Genomic DNA, 22,043 nt, shown 5'->3' with positions numbered 1-22,043 from the left:
CCTCCAACCTTTCTCTCACCTTCACAAGCCAAGGCTAGAATCTCGACTTCTCCAAACACACACACACTCCACTCACCCCTCCACACACACACACACACACACACACACACACACACACACACAACACCCCCTACCCCGCACCCCCACATCCATCTCCAGCCCAGCGGATGCTTGAAGAGGGCAGGGCAGGGCAGAGGACACCAAAGCAGGGTGGTGGGATTGTGTGATTAGGGGCCGAGAGGCTCCATTCGGCGTGTGTGGAGCGGGCAGCAGGGTTGCGGAGGCTGAATAGCTTTGCTCCATCCCTGGAGTGCTACCTTAACCACGTGTTTGTGAAGACAGGCAGAAGGGCTTTATATAAGGAAGATAGTCAGAGAGAGAGGAGGGGGGGGTAGACAAAGATGAAGAGAGAGTGGGAGAGAGAGAGAGAACGAGGGAGAGATAATGACAAAGTGAGAGAGGGAATAAGAGAGAATAACAGACAGAGAAAATGGCAGAGATGGAGAGAAAGGGAGTGAGAGAGAATGACAGAAGGACAGAGAGAAAGTGAGTGAGAGAGAGAGAGAGAGAGAGAGAGAGAGAGAGAGAGAGAGAGAGAGAGAGAGAGAGAGAGAGAGAGAGAGAGAGAGAGAGAATGAGAGAGTACAACAGTGAAGAGGGGAGAGCCGGGGATTGAGCTGTTGGTCACTGAGGGAGAGATTGAAGCTTGGAGAGCCCTCCACGGTGTACCCCCACACCCTGGCCACCATGGCGAGACTCTGGGGTGAAGGGGGCAGCCAGTGGTCAGGGCACAGAGGGAGATGCTGTAATGATCCTGACTCCCCTGCAGCCTTGCTCAGACGTGGATGGTGTGCAAGATGAGGTCCACTCCGCACCACACCACTCCACTCCGCCCGCACCTGCACTTCAGGGGTCATGTCCACACACGCACACACACGCACACACCACACACGCACACACACACACACACACACACACACACACACACACCCACACACACACACGCACACACACACACACGCACACACACACACACACACGCACACACACATACACACACACACACGCACACACACACACACACACACACACGCACATACACGCACACACACACACACACACACACACAAACACTCACACACACACACACACACACACAAACACACACACTCACACACACACACACACACACACACAGGGAGTGAAAAAGACAGAGGAAGAAACACGGTTTCAGACTAAAATATTTCTTTTTGATGTTGGATCAAAAATATGGACTCAAAAAGATAACTCTTTTTGCTTTACTGTTGTTTGTTGTAGTCATTGCCATTTTGCAGATATAATGAATTAGCAAACGTTCCTAGTATTGTATTCCGTTCATTACTCAAAGTGGCATGCTAATTGATATTCCCAGTAATTTAGTTGACGAGTTGGCCTGCTCAGTGCATGAACACAGGTTAGCGTGACCTTTATCTTCACAGATAACAGCACTGGCCAGACGGGGGCTTGAGCCACCATGCGATCGTATCGCTTGATCATTTCACGTCTCCTGTGCCATCTGTTTCTCAGGTTTACCGTTTTCTTTTTTTTTTTACTCCGGTGAGATGCTTTCTCAGACAATGTCTCTGAACCCTGCGTTAGGGGACGATGTGTTCTCTTGCTTAATTAAGCTTTCGATTGAATATGTATGTGATGTGGCATCTGTTCTCTTCCGACTATGCGTGGCTGGTGTAGATTTAAAGATGAAGGAACAGGTTTTTTTATGAAAAGTTTGGAATTTCTAAATATTGCATTTGTACCAAAGGCACACTTTATTGTTTGATGTTTGCATTTATTTATGGAAATTATGAATGCATACACTGTTTCATACTCTATAAGCCATGAATACACTTGTAGTTTTACACGTTTAAGTTTTAGTTATTATTGTTGTTAATGGATGCTCAGTTAACTCTGTATTGCACCTGTGTTCTGTTTACGTCATCATGCTAGTCTGTCCATCAAAATCCATTGGATTTGGTCAAAAATGGATTTGACGTTTGAAACATTTTATTTTCTCTGCCTCTCACTCGCTGTGAGCCATTAACGGATCAGTGTAAAAACTGCTTGACAGTTTGTCACTGCCTTATTAGACTGGAGGGCCTGAAGCTGAACCTTAGCTGTCACTTTATGTAAGTGATGTTGTCCTGCCATCTCCTCAGCCTGCCTCGCCCAGCCTGACAAGCAGCTAGTATCGAACACCGCTCACCCCAGCAGTTGCCTCTCTCTGGATTTCTCTCTCTTTCCCTCTTACCCCCCCCCTCTCTACCTCTGTCTGTCTACCTCTCTCCACCCCTCTCTCTACCTCTGGCGGCCCCCCCTCTCTCTCTACCTCTGCCTGTCTCTCCCCTCCCTCTCTCTACCTCTTCCCCACCTCTCTCTACCTCTGTCTGTCTGTCCCCCCCCCCTCTCTCTACCTCTTTCCTCCTCTCTCTACCCCTGTCTCTCTCTCTCTCTCGTTCTACCTCTGCCTCTCTCATTTTTATGCCATCTGCATTTGGTTTATCAATTTATCTTACCTTAATCCATCTCTTGAATTAAGGTAAGATAATTCAACCTTAATTCATCTCTTTTTCATCAGCCCGACCCCCCCCCCCCCCCACCCCCCAGTCAGTATGTTGTTCTTTTTCTGACCCTTCTTGGCATGATAACCCATGCCTGTATTAATAAAGACAATTCAAAGTTTCAATAATGCAGGTGCCTTGTGTTGCATCTAGTAGAGAGGGCAATCATGTTGAACAAGATGCTAGGCTGAAGCTAAAACATAAAGATAATATTATTCACTATGCTATATGATAAACCAGTGGCAACAAAATCAGCTAAATAAAGCTTGATTATAATAAAGTTGAAAACTAAACGATTTAGCTATGAAAGTTACAGTGTTCAAATTCAGGTAGTTTTAAAAGTGCTGGACGAATAAAAGCTGGGGTGCCATACAGCAGGTGGTTAATCGTTACCGGCAGGTAACTCGGAGAGGCCAATTGTTCCATTTGAATAATGCAGACTGACGTAAACAAATGAGTTTCCATGGCAGCAATAGAACTAGGAGCTTGTAGGAGCTTGCAGGACCATGTAAATGCAGATTATATTAAGCGTTCATGTAAAACAGTTCGGTTGAAATCTTCAATCAAATTCATTTCAAATTTATTGGAAAAAAAAATGTCCACATAAACACGGCTATTGTTTCCAACCAACCTGTCCATCCTGGTGTTTCACTCTCTAATACTGCTCTGCAGAGAAAGTAAGCCCCCGTTCATGAGACGGGCATTCAGTGTCGCAGAGTAAGTGTGTGTGTGTGTGTGTGTGCATGTGTGTGCGTGTGTGTGCGTGCACACGTGAAGCAGGAGTAAGACATGATTTTAAGCCCTTTTGGCTGAACCAAATCAGTGTCAGCCTCACTCATGGGCCGGGAAGACAGACTGGCCACACAAGAGGTTGAATCACCCCTGACAGTTCAATCCATCTGCTCCCGCGGTTCATCATCTCGCGCACACAGTCATGGCTGGCAAAGCGGCTCAGACGCCCGCCACACCAACTGACTGTCACCCTTCTAACCCCATACTGGCAGTTCATTTGTCAAAGTCTTCAGGACAGACAATGGCTTTGGATGGGGTGGTATACATGGGAGAAAGGTTCCAGCCATGGCTGTGTTTGTCTTGGTGGTGTTGGTAGCCGCATGTGTTTTTTTACTTGGGTTCGGTGGAATAAAAGCAGCAGTTTAGTTGATAATATCTGGATGTTTTTTAAATCGAGAGTGGTGAACATGGCAGTAGTTTCTCCTCATAGATTGGCCCTGTGCAGCATTAGGGTTTTGCTTTTGCTTTCTTTGTTTCTTTTTATAAAAAATATCTTTTGATGCATCCATGGCTGTGGCAGGGCCTTCTTCTGAGTACTTGTTTTTGCATGAATGAGAGTGCATATACTTTTGAGTTTTCCCCCACACACGAGGAAACGCACCCACACACACAAAGAGAGAGAGAGAGAGAGAGAAAGAAAGAGGGAAGAAATTTATTTCACTGTGATCTTTAGCTTTTCTTTTCAATTATTTTCTCCCTGAATCAATTGGACTGCCTCGCCTTAATCCTTTCAATTCATTTTCTAACGTCCTCAACTCAAATCAGCACAGTATTATGAACTATACTCATCTGTGTAACACATTCTAAGTGCTTTTAAAGCATCTTCCCCACGTTGTGCCGTGCCGGTCCCCAGATAGTTAGCTTTCCACAGCGGGGAGTGGAGAATCAATATCCAGGTTAATTTAAATGAATTATGTAGCATCCTATAGCACAGTAATGAGTGCCACTGAAATGAAACAAATCGATCAGTTCAGCGCCCGTTCAATTCTCCCTCACATTACTAATGTTGACTGTGCATTAACTCTGCCCATCAAATCGGTGTGTGTGTGTGTGTGTGTGTGTGTGTGTGTGTGTGTGTGTGTGTGTGTGTGTGTGTGTGTGTGTGCGCGTGTGTGTGTGTGTGTGTGTGTGTGCCCGTCTGTGAGCTTGCTCACATAATTGGCATGTGTGTTTGTGAAAATGACTGCCTGCATTTGTTTATGTCTTACAGTAATAACCCTCTAATGTGCTTTTGGTTCCATAAAGAACATGCTGAATAGAGAGAACATCTTTAGAGCAGTCGAGTGGTGGTGTTTATCTGCAAACACAAGATAGCTAACAATCTAGGACCGCCAAATGCTTCTCTCTTAACGCCAGTAGAACCTCTGGATTTGCACAACAGTTCTTCATCTAATAGGTACACCACATGGCAAGGTGTTTAATTGAAACAAGAGCAGTCAAGCAACTACAGCCCTTCACCTCGTCACAAAATATTTTCTATCAGGGTTCTAACCCCTCACTGCTCCCCAAGCGCCACTGTAGCAGGCAGCTCAGAGCGTCGGGATTAGTGTGTGCTTCACCTCACTGTGTGTTCACTGTGTGCTGAGTATGTTTCACTAATTTACGGATTGGGATAAATGCAGAGACCAAATTTCCCTCACGGGATCAAAAGAGTATATATACTTATACTTGCATTTTAGGAAGTTGTCCTTTAGTACAGTGTCTCAACTCGAAGTCTTTGCACAGACTGAAGCAATACTGTACAAATGGATTCATATGCACTTTTAAGAACACCCACATCTACTGGCACAATTCCTTGTTGACAGTTGCATTGTCATTGACATCAAAATGAATGCAGTTTTCCCAAAATTGACAAAATCGCATGGGGCCTGCCCACTATTTTGAGTGGATGAGATGTCTGCCCAAAACACCATGCCAAACACCAGATGCTAGATATTTTCTTTTACACGCACTGTTGACTGCACAATCTTGTGCCAATTGACAAGTTTCTCTCTATATAAAAAACTAACCACAGCCCCCCCCCCCTCTTTTTTTCTGCCTCTCCCAGGAAACTAAAATCAACTGTGTCCGACTGGCTACTAAAGGTATGAGCACTTTTCCCTCCTTTGTCTGCATGCATAAATAATAAGTGACTAATTGGAGCTGATAAGGCTGTGTTTTCCCATTTTTAATTGGTTCATTATTGCCAAAAGACAATCGAGGGCCATTTAAATGGAGGGCTCATCTCCACGCAGGGGACTTAGTGTTTAGCATTGTGTACTCTCTAAGTGGAGCCTGAGGTGTGTCACTGTTGAGTAAATACTGGTAGGGTCAGAGGCAAATTATTGCAGTGTTTAAACTGAACCTTTACACCCTCACCTAAACCTGCATGACTCAGCCTGTAGCTGAAGATTTTGTTAAGACACCATTTCAGCCCCATGTCATGTTTTTTTTGCCCATGGTTTGGTTTTGTTTGGTTTGGTTTTGTTTTGTTTTGGTTTGTTCGGTTTTGTTCAGTTCAGTTTTGTTTTCTTGGTCTTGTCTTCTCTGTTGTACATCCTTACAGAGTAGTTAATGTCCAGTTATGGACCAATAGCATTGGTGCTAAACCTTTTATCCAATCTAATGAATACTACATAACATGGTTGACCCCAACAAAAGCATCAGCTTCATTACCTTTCTTTTGCTTTTGCTCCCTCTTTCTGTTGTCCAAGTTGCAGCTTATTCATTCAAATATCCATGCATCTGTGCACAGCTGCCATTTTATGTTTAACTCTAGTCGCCCGTTGTCGGTTAGTCATCCTGCATTGTCAGTCTGCTTTCTTTTGTTGCTCCTTGATTTGTTTATTTATTGTTTTCCTTTGCTTTGCTCATTTTCTGCCATCCCTCTTACCTAAGTTTGATTTGAGTTGAGTTGAGTTGAGTTTTCACTATGAGTGGGAAAAGCCTGCATGTCTGCTCAGGAGAACCACATGCGTATAACTTTGTGGCCTTAGCATTCCTCACTGCAAGTCAGACAGGTTAATGAACAATACAAAACAAAAGATGACGAGAGAATCGATCTAAATGAGAGAACCAGTCTAGGTGCTTCAATGCGTACCCTCCCTCTGATGGTGTGATAAGGAACGTTCTGCCACAAAGTAAAAAAAAAGAAATCAGTGATTTTGTTTTGTTCTGTCTTTTTTTATTCTGTTCTTTTTTTGTGCATTTTGTTCTCCATTGGTTTGTTTTACAGTCAGAAGCACGGATTGATTTGGTTTGAGTGTTTGCATCACAGAGTGCCATCCACATGCACATAGAGGAGAATATTCTGCCGTTTATAAACAGATGTACGGATGCAGTCAGACACAGTTCTCCATTCAGTCATGAGCACCTTATGGAGACATTCAGAAACTTGATGAAAATGTCATTATCTTTTTTAGAATTTCCCAACAAGATCTTACTGTACCCCAAACCCCCCTCCCCACCAAAATAGCTATACAGATAACATGCTTTAATCAATAAAGAAGACTTGAACGTTTTGGAAATGGAGACACATTTTTTAGACTTTTTTTCTTTGTTTCCCTTCTCTCATGCATGCTGACCTGGAACTATAAACATTGTCTTAGTGGTAATAGGTAGGGGACAAATAACCACGCCGTACATACTTGTCATCCCCAGTGAAGGTGATTATTACTGTTCCATAGTCAGATTTCTTTCTTATATCCTAATTTTTTGTTGTTGTTTTTTTTAATAGCCATTTCTTATGCTTTCTCCCTTTGTTGGCACCTTTTTGTTTTTCTCTTGTTCCACAATTTTAATGCATTTGTTTGCATGTCTGGTCCTCAAAAACAGTGTAGCTGGCTCTCATTTCCATCGGCACTGCCATCCCCCCTGTGTCCTGCTTATGTGTCCCCTCACTTCCCTCACTGGTCAGACTGTTTTCTGCTTTGGTTTTGCATTTGTAAAGGTCCCCGGCATTCAACATCTGTCCGCTTTGCTCATGTCCTTATTGAAGTATTTGAACAAACAAAATATAAACAATTATAACCTGGACTACTATGTAAAAAATGTTTTCCATGTAATACACTCACATATAAGAAATCTGTAAAAAATTAAAACTTTGATGTTTGTGTACATTCCAGAGGCTTAGTGAATTTGTATTTTGAAAATATCATGTGATTTCAAATGATATTAGTAAGGGAAGCTTGAATAAGGATTTGAGCAAAGCATTCTAAACAATGGAACATGTTATGTTAACCATAAACCCTATCCTGATTGCTTCACTGACATTCAAACACATCCTGCATCCTGCCAGCCTTTCTCTGTGTGTGTGTGCGTGTGCGTGTGCGTGTGCGTGTGCGTGTGTGTGTGCGTGTGTGTCTGTGTTTGTGCGTGTGTGTGTTTGTGCGTGTGTGTGTGTGTGTGTGTGTGTGTGTGTGTGTGTGTAGGTAGGTGTGTTCACATAAGAGTTTTGTGTGTATATCTGGATTATTAGAATTAGGCGAGTTACATCTCAAAAGGTGTCCTATGGTATGGCGTGTGTGTACAGTACAGTATGACCAGTATGACACACACACACACACACACACACACACACACACACACACACAGGCCTGGCCTTACACTGCTACTGAGAGGAGGCTTTCTCTGGCTCCACTTGACCATCCAGTCTCAACCATGGGATTGAGTAGCACCTCCATGGGTGTCCGAGTGTAGGCGAGATGTGTGTGTGTGTGTGTGTGGGGGGGGGGGGGGGGGGGGGGGGGGCAGCTCAGCTGTGCGACCCGCGGGCCTCAGGAGACCGTGGCGGAGGCGAGGAACACCGCGGGGTTTCTGTGGCGGCGCAGTGTGGCTCAGCATCTCCGTGGTTCACACCTGATGAACACACAGGTGCGCGGGAGCCGTGGCCATTGTTACGCGTTTCTTAGCCTACCTGCAACTCTCGCAAGCCTCACTGAGCCTTCAGTTGCCCTCAGGGGTACTTACAAAATGCTCAATTGCCCTGATGCAAATCAGAAATGGGCCGAGATAAGATGAGACGTGTTCGTGCTCTCAAAGACTTGTGGAGTTTAGGGGGTTGAGCGAAGGTGGCGTGTATTTTTAGCAGTTTTTTTTTTTTTTTGAAGTTAATGATTATGGCTTAGTGTGCCACTTTGTTAGCTGAGGTAATTGGCCTGTTTTGGAACTCTTCATCTTTATCTAGTCTCTATTCAGCCATTACGGTTGCGTTTTGAAGCAACAGTAGAGCTGTTCTAGATGAAAGATGAAAAGTACGAAATGGCTGTCGAACCATGTCTAAAATATATACAAATATAAAATTCTTCTTTTAGATTTATTCTGCACACCAAGATTCCCTGTTTCAGAACCTTGATTTTTACTTTACATAATTCTACTTTGTTGTGACTAGCATTTAATGTGTTGGATTAAAGCCTAAAATTTGTAGGCATGTGGCAAATAGTGGAGGTATTGTAGACTGAAAATCCATACCCACCATTTAGAAACACTGTAAGTAAATGTGATTTACCCCCCAAAATGTTTAAAAAGAAACAGGACAAAGGATTTAAAGTATTAAAAATGCATCGGATCTCTGCTAACCCAATAACCTGCCATTGTGCTCAACAATGGGCTTGAGGTTCCATTCTACTGCCATTAGTGTTGTGGATTGTTTACAGTTCTGTTTGAGTATCCGTAATCTGTGTGCATCTGACCCCACAAGCTGTGGTAACTGAGATTATAATCCCATTAGAGGGCACTAAGCACAGCTGTTCTGGTGCCGTCCTCTGCTGAACTACCCCAGTCCCCGGCTTCGTCTGCCCGCTCTAAGCCCCAAGAGCATCCGGCGAGAGCTCCACTATGCCACCAGAAGCCTGGAAGTGTCCCTGTGAGATGTGTGTTTGTGTGTGTGTGTGTGTGTGTGTGTTTGTGCCTGCCTTCACTGTGTGTGCTTTAAAGGCTTAAGTTCTGCCTACTTGGTTGCCTTATTGAACAGTATCCAAGAACCACTCAATAACAACGAGCAGGGGCTGCTCATTTAAATTCACCCGCGGTACATGGATGGAATTAAGGTTTAATATTGTGGGTTTTAGTTCTAATTCCTTGTCTCATGCTTCATTTTCCTCCGACCCAAAATAAAAAGGATTTCCATCTTTCTTTTTAGGCAAACAACCAAGGCTGGGGGCGTGAGGAAGTGTATGGAGAGCCGTTTAATCACCCCAGGCTTAACATTTTTATAATGGATCAAGGGCTTCTAAATCAGGCTGCAAATGGCTTTTGTCTCATGGAAATGGCGCAGTGTCACTTATTTGATCCTCTCCATCAACCCCATATCCCATCTATATGCGGATAATAAGCACAATATTGCAATAACCAGAATCTCTGATAGGCATTACGCGGCCACAGTTACTGCTAAGAGACCCTTCGAATTGTATTTAAAGACTTTTTCGTGGTCGACAGCCAGGTATCTGTGGTCCCTGCTCTCTATAAGGGCATGGTTGGATTTTTTTGCGGTCTTTACAAGTCTTCTGCTGCCAGCCACTTGCAGATAGGCGGAGATAAGTCTCGCCGCCGGTCGGAACCTTGTTAAGTACGTGGGATTGTGGGGCCAGCGCGGTCCAGGATGGTATCAGAAAATGGGCTGAAGCAAGCCAGATGGGCTCTCTATTGTTACATGATGAACTGCTGAACCCAATCAGTGTGCAGGCCGGCAGAGGACAGCGCATCAGGCAGCCGGCGTAATGGGACAGAGGTGATACATGGCCTCTCCTGCCCACGTAAACGCCCGGAATCACCTGTGCGGAGCGCAGGCCTGGTTTGAATGTGCCGAGCTAAAAATACGACACACACACACACACACACTCACACAGATGCATGCACACACATACACACATGCTTACATGCATGCACACACCTACATACACATACACACTTCTATACATATATGTGCACACACACACACACACACAGATGCACGCACGCACACACACACACACACACACTTACATGCATGCACACACATACACACTTATATACATATACAGTATGTACACACACACACACACACACACACACACACACACACACACATACACACAGATAAACATCTCACTGAAAAGTCACACGTGTTTGGCCTGTCAAGGTTGGTGAAATTGGCTTCACATTGCCTCCTCTTTAAAACAATTGGAGACCCAGATGTATGCAAATGCACCCAGAGGTCTTCATATCTCTCAGTGATGACTGAGGCACATAATTGTTTATTGAAAACGTGAAGTGGCCACCTACTCTGTGCCTTGCTTGTTGCGATGTGAACCTGTAGGTGAACCATACTTGTATGTAAATGTGTTGCATTTAAGGGTAAGTTATTTCCATGCTGTTGAGAATCAGAGTGGGTTGGAGCCACTTTGGCGACACATGTTAAAACCGCATCTTCACTCCTCTTACTTTATAGATCCCTTTACATGGCTCTGCTCTTACCAATATAGACCGTTTCAAGACCGTTTGCATTATCAGCATCATAGTTGTTCCCACAAGGCTTCCGTTTTAACATTCCATATGTTATCTTAATGAAGCAGAAGTAGATTGGTAGCAAAATAGAACGTTCAAGCATTGTTTTTGTTTTTTCTTGTTGAAAGGGTCTATAGGGTAAGGGTATGCTTTGGGATGTTGTGTGCAGCTGCGGTTTCACAAGATGTCAGCGTGTTCTAGATTTTTTATCTCTTTTTTAAAGGTATTTTCTTCAAGTTTTGTATAAAGGAAATATATGTGGTTAGGATTATATAGAGCTTCCCACTCAGGCATGGCAGATTAATACCAGGCCATTGTTTCTCAAGGTTGCACAACTGTTGGCATCTATTAAAAGCCATTCAGTGGGAGAGGAAGGGGAATGCCCATTGAATTGCTCATATGTGTATGTGTATGTCTCTCTTAATTTAGAATGTCTCTGTGACATTGAGTGTGCAACGCTCCTGTTCAGTCCCTTTCAGTCATTCAGTGTCATTTGGTAGCATTCCATATAATACACTCAAGCTCACAAATATTCTCTCAGCAGAACATGTATATATGCCTAACTAAATAAGTCTTGTTGACCGTTAGATTGCATGTATATTTGTCCATCCTGTCGCTGTAGCTGGAATCAGATGAGACACTTGACTGGCCCTCGGTAGCAGATGGGAGGACAGTCCCCTTGACATGTGTTGTCAATAGTAGTCAGTCAGCGAGTTGTCCACTGCAGCTGTAGCAGTAATAAGCATCTGCATGACATGACAAGTGTCAGATGGCTTGCATCAGCAACAGCAGTGGAGGGTCTTGGATTAATGTGAGTTGATGTGATGGAATGTTGTGAACATGGTGGAATTGATTCAAGGTGTTAGCTCAGAGGAAAATGTAAGATACAAAGAAAAAAAAATAACCTTACTGAACAAATTTTCAAATGTAATGATTTTTCCCATAGCCACTCTGTCGACTAGGTTCTTTTTTGTCGATAGCCGTGCTCATTGGAAGAAAAATATCTCAACCCATCCGAGGGCTCGCTTTATCAACCTCTGTGCTACTGATAGTAGGAGCAAAGTGAAGGAATCAAGCTGAAGCATACAGTAAAACTGTTTCGCCACGGCTAAATGAGGGATTTGATGCCACAACCATGGCAACCCAGGTGTTCGGAGTCTAGAGATAAAGTTGCAAACTCACGTCCAAGTACCCACACTGTAACGTTTTATCAGCAAGTCGACATCCACACCACTGGCTGCTTCATCGACCAGTTGGCCGCTTTCAGATAACGATTAAAAAGCTTGCATGGCTTGTATAAGTTGGCAAAGTTGTGTTGGATACTTTTTCTATTAAACGACTATTTCTGACTGGTAGTGGAAACGGTCATATAGTAGTTAGGATTGCAGATAAATGTTAGTGAAATGGTTGAGAATGGTGGAAGAAAGAATATCAGTGCCTTCTCTTTTTTAATTCTCACTTCTTTCCATTGGTAGAGACCATGTTTATGAAATAGTTACCATCAACAAAAGGAATATTTTATACAGCACAGTCTTATAAGACTTTAGACTCTCATATTATCCAAATAGTAGCGTATAGATTGTTATTATTGTTTCTGTTCATTGTCATAAAAACATGGCCTGATAATAATGTTTTTTCCTCATTCTCCCTTGTTTCATTTTTAGGGAGTTAAGGAAAAAAAAGCACATCATTTGATCATTCTACATGATTTAGCAGCCACTATGAGACAAAATGTGGGCTTCCATAAATACTGTCTGAATGACTGAGTTCACCCAGCAGAATAAAAGTGTTACTGTACGAACCATCTGTGCCGCCTCAGCTGTGGCCCACCCTTGCACGTCTTTTTCATAACAAGCCCTTTCTTTTCCAATTGAACTGGGCCGCACAGATAATCTTTCCTTTCATGCATACGCGGCTCATCGAGTCGTAAACGATCAAACTGACGTTCACTTTCGCTCCGCGCTCGCTGCGGTGGAATTGTGTGCATTGCTTAATGTTTAGCGTGGCACTTAACGTTGTCTACATATACTTTTGGCCGCGTGTGCGACTGTGCTGTGTAATGGCTTATTGCCCTGCTGATGCTGATAGTTGTATCTGCAGAGCTTAACCCACAAACGGTATCTGACAGTTGGTTCAATGTGGGTCTGAAATAATGGCCTCAGCACGCAACATGCCTGCCTGTCAATGCAACAAGCATGTTGTAGTCCAGCACTTGGTTGCATGTATTGTGTGTGAGTGGATGGGTATGAATACAGTATGTGAGTTTGAGTGTGTACAGTATCTTGGCTCGATAGTCTGGATCTTCATCCATTTATGTATGAGTCTGAACATTCGAGTGTGGTAGCCTTTTTGCCTTTAGAAACCATACACGCGTGTGTGTGTGTGTGTGTGTGTGTGTGTGTGTGTGTGTGTGTGTGTGTGTGTGTGTGTGTTTTTGTCAATGTGTGTGAGTGTGCGCATGCATGTGTGTTTATGAATGTGAGTTTGTTAGTGTGTGTTTGTGTGTGTGTTTGTAAATGTGTGTGTGTGTGTGTGTGTGTGTGTGTGTGTGTGTGTGTGTGTGTGTGTGTGTGTGTGTGTGTGAATGTGAATGTGAGTTTGTTAGTGTGTGTGTGTGTGTTTGTAAATATGTGTGCGTGTGTGTGTATGAATGTGAGTTTGTAAGTGTGTGTGTGTGTGTGTGTGTGTGTGTGTGTGTGTGTGTGTGTGTGGAGGATAGCTTGCTGGGCAGTGGTGGCCCCAGTTAAACGCTCTCCTCCTCTCTCTGTGATGTCTCTATGTCCCCCTGCAGGTGCGTCCACCCAGAACTCCAACGCCGTGGAGCCCGAGAAACAGGTGGACAGCACCGTCAAGATGGCCGGCGTCATCGCCGGGATTCTTATGTTTGTCATCATCCTCCTGGGTGTCGTGCTTACATTCAAGAGAAGGTACAGAGTGGAGACATGGGCGCCTGAACGCACCAATTCCACTGGAATATGTTTTTTTCTTTTAAGAGTAAAAAGTACAAGTTGATAGGAATGTTGGATTTGTCTCAGATCAAAGTTGCTAATCAAATTAGAATTAAGATTTGATAAGTTGGATGGTATTAAATATGAAAATATTAATGTATCTATCAATGTTTTGAATAATATATAAGGATTTAGACCATGCACGTTTTTGAATAATGAATTTTAATCTGACTATCAAACGCATGGCTTTACGTTGAACACAGATCTGAGTGAGGCATATGTCTAGTGTACTGTACATGGGACAGGAGGGTTTGGGTGCTGTGGGCAATCAGCTTTCTGTCTCGTTTAAACATGCACACTGGCTTACCTCCACTGCATCCTCTGTTTCCTTCCTCTGTCCCCTTCCCTGTGGATCTCCCCTCAATGACATACTGCCCATGCCATTTTGCTCTGAGAGGATTTGCAGAAACTAGTTTCTCATAGTCTCACGTGTTTCCACTCTACTGCAATACATCTGCACTTGAAAGTCAAATAGGATCCAGTGGCAGGCTACAAAATTAATGTCAAGTTTAATGTAGACATTTTGTGTTGTGGATTTTGAGTGTAAAACGTTTATTGTCAAACAAACAAACATACTGACTTATGATAACCTAAATAGAGGTTATATATCTTATATAGGTTTTTTGGCTAAGTTGAATGAGAAAAATTAGCCCACTCTCCAAAAAAGCAATTTTCACCATATGACATTGAACAAGTGAACATGTAGGCTACTGTCCGTAAAGCAGGCAAGAGCACTTGGCTGAAACAAATATAATAAGTTATGCCTCCCCTAGGCACACAGAGCAATCTGTCTACAGAAGCCACTTTACTGCAGGTCTAGTGTGTTAATTAAAGCAGGATCTGTGCGCACAGAACAGGGCCGTGGGCGTCACAGGAGCAAAAGGTCAGATGCAAATCAGAAGGCCGGAGACCAATATACTCATAAATAGACCGGAGTATAGATTGCCATGCGCCATAACACACAGACTAGGAGTGCGGGTGGAAAATGCTTAGGCTACAATATTCTGAAACGCTCCTCTCTCCTTTCCCCTCAATGCCGGGTCATCCATATTTCATTGCTGTGACTTGGACAGTGTGGGGGTACGATGTTTTATAAATTGCAGCGTTTTACAAGGCTTTCAGTCGCCATGAATTATTCGTGCAAAAATAGTTGTTGAAAGCAAGTAAACTGTCTTTTTAATCCCTCAGAGGTTAAGTTACACATGTTTCAGAGTAGCGAAAATGGACTTTCGGACTTAAATGTAATAGCTGTAAGGATGGGTGGAGTGGACAGGCTGAACTTAACAACGAATTTGTGTTTTTTTTCCCTCCATGTGTGTTAAAAGGCCTCAGGGCTTGTATTGCACCATTTAAAGGAACCATTTAACAATTCCAGCATGGCAGCTGGTTAAATTTTAATGACTGAAATTTCTCATAAAAGTTTAGAATTTTTGACATCTGGTGTGTGTTCTGATAATTCCACCCAAAATTTCACCCGGCAGAGAACTCACTTGGATTGATAGGTCGTTGTGTTCCTCTTCAATTTTGCAGGACTGCAGCTAAAAATTTCAACCCTAACATTCCCTGTCATAGCCTGCCACGGTCTTTTCAATGGGGATGTGCAGAAGAACATGACCCTAATAGGCAGCAGCCGGGTTTCATGCTCAGGAAAAAGAGGGAGAAAGAGCGGAGAGGCTGCCTCACATTCTGTCCAGCGCACTAATTGTTTTGAGCGCACACACTCATATGGTGTAGACGGTGCCATCCGTCGGCGAGGCTAGCGCTCACTGTAGCATCTGTTAATCAGATCTGGCAGTCTCCTGCGCCATATTTCACCGGGAATCAGCCTCCCATCTCCTGTGCTGCAGCCGAGCGAGTGCCTTTAGCCATCTCCGTCTGCCAGCGCACAGCTTTGTTTTACAACCGCAAGCCTATAAGCACTCAGCGGTAGATTTATTAGTGGAATAGTCATGAGTTTTTACTAATCAAGAGTAGCTGGGAAATGATAAGCAGTTAATATAGATGTAGGAGGGCAGCAATTTGATGGAAAAAAAATATCTTCAAAATTTAACTTGCTCCCAGTTCGAACAACATATGTATTTAAATGACATTGTGAATAAATCACCTAAATTGCTAGTTAATGATATGATTATGCAGTAGCATCTTGCTCACTCTTACCATAATGAGCTGATGGCTTCACTCAGTCTGATAAGAGCTTAATAAACAGCCACCCTGATAGTAGTGACTGGCTCCGCACCTCTTCTGGCATCTCGCTGTAGGATAGAATAAGAGTCGGGCATCTGTTCGGACACCTAAGGAGCTCCACTCCTCAAGCAGGCCTCAGTCAGGTCAGGGGAGGGTCAGCGCGAGTGGGGTGCAACACCTTCATCTCGCACCTTCATCTTAACTCTATGGTACTGCCAGACGTGGCGACTGGCCGGACTTTTACTGATGCAGGGAGACATTTAGATCTCTTTTTTTTCTGTCAAGCTATATCCTCCGAGACACTGTCTGTTTTTGTTTTCTGTTTTTTTCTTCTTTCTATTTAGTATCATTTTTTCTGCAAACAATCATGCTGTCGGCTTTAAGAGGGGGGGGGGGGGGGTTCTTCACCAAAGATGGTGGGAGATTAGATGAACCACTTACGGTGACTCATTACTTTAGTGCAGGAAACCTCAGGCCGAATAAAGCTCCAGAAGGACTCCAGATATTGATATAAATGGGTGTCATCAGAAAGAATTTAGTGAAAATGTCAGCACCGCCTCCACTGCCTAAATAACAAACTAGAAGAGTTAGACAGTGTATCTTCACACAGCAGAATGCTCTAAAGCCGTCCAAATAACCTTCTAACCTGCTGAGCATCAACACAGTGTGCCAGTCTACATGCAGTATATACTTATTCATCTGTCTGCCTCCCCTCACCCCCGTCTTATGTCCTCTTCTTTGATCTTCTTCCTCTTTCGCTCCTGCCTGCTAGGGAAATACACTCCTGGAGAACCCTGAGTGTGGGGTATTGTATGTTTACTTCTGGCTATGCATCTTGCGTGCCACTGTGCCACATCCATTTGTCGAAAGAAAAAAAAAAAAAAAAAAAAAAAACAAGAGCCAATGTGTGTCCCGACCTGCCATCCTCTCACTCAGTCACTCACTCTGTGTTTTCTCCCTCGCACGTGCACGAAACGAGATCACTGACCCATCTGACCATTCTGACACTATCCCAAATATGTGGCGTACTGTAGAAGTGTGTGTGGGACTGCACTGCCTGATTGTGAAGTCATTCAGATGCCCCCTTTGTTTGCTCATCCGTGTGATTCTGAGAGAAGTGATAAATACAAAACACACACACACACACACACACACACACACACACACACACACACACACACAGTCATGGATGTCAATATGTCCGCTCGTCCATTCACCGGTCATGGCTCTTCTACATTGTCATCTTGAGTGTTAGATTGAATCTCTGCAATGACGCGTCCACAAAGCAGTAAGCCACGCAGGAGAGTGCACCGGGAACCTTTTCGCTGTCAACGTTAAATCGGCTTAATTTATCGGAGCAAATTTTCACGGCCCGCCTGCATAAGAGAACCCCCCCCCCCCCCCCCAACAGCGTGCATTTGCATAAGCCCCCCTGTCCATATCAGCCCCCCCGGCGCTTTCACTGAGCACACTCCTCGCGCTCACTTTACTGGCTCTCATCAGCCGGAGAGGAGGACTTAAAACACTGCTTTACATTCGGTGTCAAATCAAGTAATTATTTCGACACTAAAAATGTCACAACCCTGCTTGGAGTGGCTGGTTGATTTAGAATTGCCGGGCGGCGCGCGCTCTGACACCTGCCCTCCCATTACGTCCTCCTCATCACCGCACTTGCATGTCTATCTCTGCTCATTGTCCTACCCAATGGAGGCAAACTCAAACTCGAATGTATGGTATGATGGAGTGTTCTTTTTAGGCAAATATTTTATTATCATTTTAGTTTTGTTTCACTGAGAAACTGTATTTTTTGTTTGCATTAAAATGAATATTGCACATCGTATAATATTGCCAATGACAAAACCATGAAAATATAAATACCCTAACATTTATCTTAACTGCTGTCAAAACCGCTACAGCACCTTGTCGCTCTCTAATATGGAGTTCAATCCAGAGGGAGGATATAAAATTACTTCTCCGAACATCCCCACCCACAGACCTGCTCCACTGGATTACCTTCAATCCTCCTTACACCTCCGCAGACTCTACCAAAGATCATCTCCAAATTAAAAACATTTCCACACCATAAAACGGTACATATGGTCTTAAATTGCTGATAGGCATCACTTTTCATGCCTCACACAGCCCCCAATGAGCCAGGGGAGAAAGAAAGCCAACACAGAAAGACAACGCTCAGACACAGTCTAGTTTAGACCATGTTTTTGTCGTCGTCGTCGTTGTTGTTGTTGCTGTTTTTCCTCCCAACTGCATGTCAAAGAGCCTGGGGGTCGCGCTCTTAAGTGTTCATTCAATGGCAGTTTTGTTTCAGGCCATTAAGCACAGCACACCACTGGACCTCTGCTTACCCGGCCGAGGCGCGCACACACACACACACACACACACACACACACACACACACACACACACACACACACACACACACACACAGACATCAGCTGCTTGTACGTTTGCCCTTGTCAGATAATGGCAGGGCAGGGGCACAGCTGTCCTGAATGTGTGGATGTCCTGATGAATAATGAATCTCGGGAAAAGCGATGCGGTGCGAGTGTAGTCGTGTAGTCGCTTGCGTCTAAGGGTGGGGGTGGCGGCGGGGGTCCTTCAGAGGCGATGAGCGAGCACACCGAGATACAAACAGGCGCGAGTGTGAGTGGTGGCCAAGGGTAGACAGCACTGGAATGAGGAGCCTTGTTAGCAGCGCAGCACCTCAGGTTCCCTATCGTCAGTCCTAATGCTGTTACTGGCCATTACCCCCGGAAAAAAGAAACGAGTTAACCACACAAGGGCAAGGCCGCGAGAATGAGATTTAGACACGTGTCAGAAGTAGTCTTCTTCTCTCTCTGTAACACACACACACACACACACACACACACACACACACACACACACACATGCACGCATGCGCAAGCATACACACACAAACACAGGGGTATGAGTGCAATTATGTTCTGCGCCAAAGTGCACTGTAGTTATAGGAGATGTGAGTGGGAATGGCTGACCAGTGGCCAGTAATCTTTGAGCTGCGGGAAAACACTCAATGCATTTAAACACCAACATTACCAGCACTGTGCTTTTTTTTACTGGTCTTTCCATAAAGGGGTCTGTGCATGACGAAAGCCTGTTTACAATAACAGGAATAACAGGAAAAGAATGTAGTTAGCACTCAAAAAAGACCAAGAAAAATGTATTTATCTTATTTTTATTTACACAGTATCAAATATTGCTCATTCATTCATGTGTGGTATTTTGCAATGTTGTGCATGGGTCCTATTGCATGCATGTGCTTGCATGTGTGTTTGTATTTATGTATTTGAATGTGTGTACAGTACTGTACTGTATATGTTTGTGTGGGCAAACACCTAATTTGAGTGCACCGTACGTATGTGGGAGTTCTTACTAACAGCTGTAATTGACTTAACATGCTCTTAGTGCTCTACCTACTCTTTGTGGCATGTAAACTCATAATATAATATTATGCTCTCTTTAGCATTTCAAGTGTAGTGAGCCTGTAGATAAACCAAGTAATTTCCACATGTTAACCTTTGAGGAGGGTCTGCCATCTTTGCACAGAAAAATGAGTGCTAATGTTATTCCCTTGGAACATTGGACTTGCTCCTTGTACTTGGTATGCAAGTCATAATGAAATCCTAATCAAGTTCAGGGCAGAACAAAAAAATAAGTTGGCACTAAAGCCACAGAAGCGTGAGTTTTTTTTTTTTTTTTTTACTGTATTAATATTTATGACCATCGTTTGCCTGTCGCTTCTCCAGACCTTACTTTTCTATATTAATATCATAAGAACAAAGTCAGCATCTCCTTTAAAAGGCCACAGGAAATCACTGGAGATATGCATTTGGCGGTATTGACTATGCGCAATGCTGTGGCGGGATTTAGCTGCGTCAGCCTGAGAGCCCAGCCTTCAGAACCGTCTTTTTTTATGACGTGTCAAGAGATGTCAGACAGTTCATGCCATATTTCTTATTTTCCTGGGAGAGAAAGAATCGAAGCATGCCAGAGATGCACACTCATTTCTGTTGCATGGGCTGAGAAATGCAATTTTTCCCCTGTTTGAGATATTGAGCTTGAGTTTAGATGATGGGCTAGCTGACTGGGCTAATTATGGCTAATATGCCCCCTCTTCTGACGGCAATAACTACTCTGTCAGTAGGTAGTGGTTTTAAAAAATGAATGCACATTGGCCCTCTGCAGTCAAGCGAATATACTGTATGCCATATTTGGTCATGGCTTATCATGTTGCCATGGTGTCTCAAGTGGGGTTAAGATGAAAGTTGTTGAAGAGAGTTGTTACTCTTGTTTGAAGTGTTGTTCTCGTGAGTACAATAGCAAGCTGATACCAGCACTTGAAGGCACAAAAGATTATTGGAGCAGGGTAAATTCTTGTTGCATCTTTCTGTCAAAGTTCTATCTCCCCCCATTTTAGTCAGGTGGCTATAAAGTAGTATAAGGGATCAGATAAAAGCATACACAGAACTTAGAGACTGTCTTCTTCGTTTATGACACACTTGATGTTGGTTGGGCACATTTTAGGAGTACAGAACTCTCACCCATAGACAAGGACATCCATAACTGCCTTACGGAATTGGACACTTAAGTCAGCAAAGCATCGATTCAGCGGGAGTAAAAATGGTGGACGATCGATCACACCTTATTAACGGCACACATGGTCACCACACATTCTGGTCCACTTGTGTATTTGTCCAGCGTGGCCAAGAGTAGGTGCAATCGAGGCCAATCTGTTGAGCCCAAGCAGCTTCTTTGGCATCTCTGCCCTACATCTTTGCTTTCTCACTCCATCACCGCCTGCTGCATGCCATTTGTGAGTGTTTCTTTGAAAAGAAGGGCCCTTCCAACAAGAATAAAAGAGAAGAAATAAAAAGAAAATGCAACCCAAAAAACATAGACTCGAAGATCTTCACAGTAAATAACTCAAGGCTCACTTCTAGGGTTTGATGGTGGGCCTCGGCTGGCAAACAAAGGATCATGAGCTGTGTCCATCACAACAAAAACAGAATGGCTGAACAGTATGTTGTTTAGGCCGCCCCACCCCCACCCCATTTTACTTCTCCTCCTTCTCATCCCTCTCTCTTCTCCTCCCTCACACCCTCTCCATTCATTCACTCCCTCTGAAAGTAAACATCACTCCCTCAGTTCATGCATTTGCAAACACTGCCTCATACAACACCTTTATTTATTTCCTTCATTTGGGAGCCAGCTGTGCTTTATTTGCGTTAAGTGCAATGTTTATTTATTTCCTCCTTAATCCATTTTAATTTGTTATGTGTATTTGCGTTTGTTTGCTTGCTTGCTTGTTTTTGGTAAACAAAACGCCTTGACAGGGGTTTGATTTTTGTGGCAGAGGGCAGAGCCATTGAGGCCAGTGTGCTGTAGCAAGGAGGTTTGGGGGGCCGGTGGGAGGGGATGTCCAGCTGGCGGACGGCGGTGACATCGCCCTCCCAGCAGCACACTGAGTCCTCAAACAGCTCTGTTGCTCTATTTCTCTCTCTCTTTCTCTCTCTCTCTCTCATTTTGTCTCTCTCTCACTCTCACCCTCTATCTCTCCCTCTCTCTTTCCCTCTCTCTCTCTCTTTGTCAGCTCTGCCTCCCGGTGCAAGTGGGAGGGAGGGATAAGATAACTAATCAATCCATGTGTTTGTCCTTTTTTTGGGTGCTCAATTTGTCCCAACTGGCTTGCCTTCATGCTTCAGAAGAAATGCGTATTCCTACTCTTACTACCTGTAAGTAGCATTAAAGTAAGGCCTCTTCTTCACGTATGAATACGTATCTTTCTTTACTGTTACCATATTCTTGCTGAACTAATTTTATGGTGTTTCAAAAACATGAGCATTCAGTCTTACCCCAAGTAGTGAGACTCTATGATATTGTCCTGTATACAGTCATATGATTGCAGTTATTGTCCCCAATGAAATGTACACCTCTCTGAGAGTCTAGTTCCTAGAAGTCCAGC

General features: G+C 43.9%; 1 protein-coding gene across 17 annotated transcripts in view; it reads left to right on the top strand.

Moving 5' to 3' along the window:
* ptprt (protein tyrosine phosphatase receptor type T) overlaps positions 1-22,043 on the top strand; it is a 213,570-nt gene that overhangs the window by 141,166 nt on the left and 50,361 nt on the right. For 5 of the 17 annotated variants that reach the window (XM_042089740.1, XM_042089730.1, XM_042089729.1 and 2 more), the window contains exons 13-17: positions 5,437-5,473; positions 6,977-7,033; positions 13,642-13,777; positions 16,815-16,847; positions 21,784-21,813. In XM_042089740.1, coding sequence (XP_041945674.1) covers positions 5,437-5,473; positions 6,977-7,033; positions 13,642-13,777; positions 16,815-16,847; positions 21,784-21,813 — 293 coding nt within the window. The remainder of the gene's footprint in view (positions 1-5,436; positions 5,474-6,976; positions 7,034-13,641; positions 13,778-16,814; positions 16,848-21,783; positions 21,814-22,043) is intronic. The other 12 variants (XM_042089745.1, XM_042089743.1, XM_042089742.1 and 9 more) reach the window with 8 other exon arrangements.

This window comes from Alosa sapidissima, chromosome 4 (assembly GCF_018492685.1).
Source record: "Alosa sapidissima isolate fAloSap1 chromosome 4, fAloSap1.pri, whole genome shotgun sequence".
NCBI classification, from domain to species: domain Eukaryota; kingdom Metazoa; phylum Chordata; class Actinopteri; order Clupeiformes; family Clupeidae; genus Alosa; species Alosa sapidissima.
This window is presented reverse-complemented; position numbering and strand designations above follow the sequence as displayed.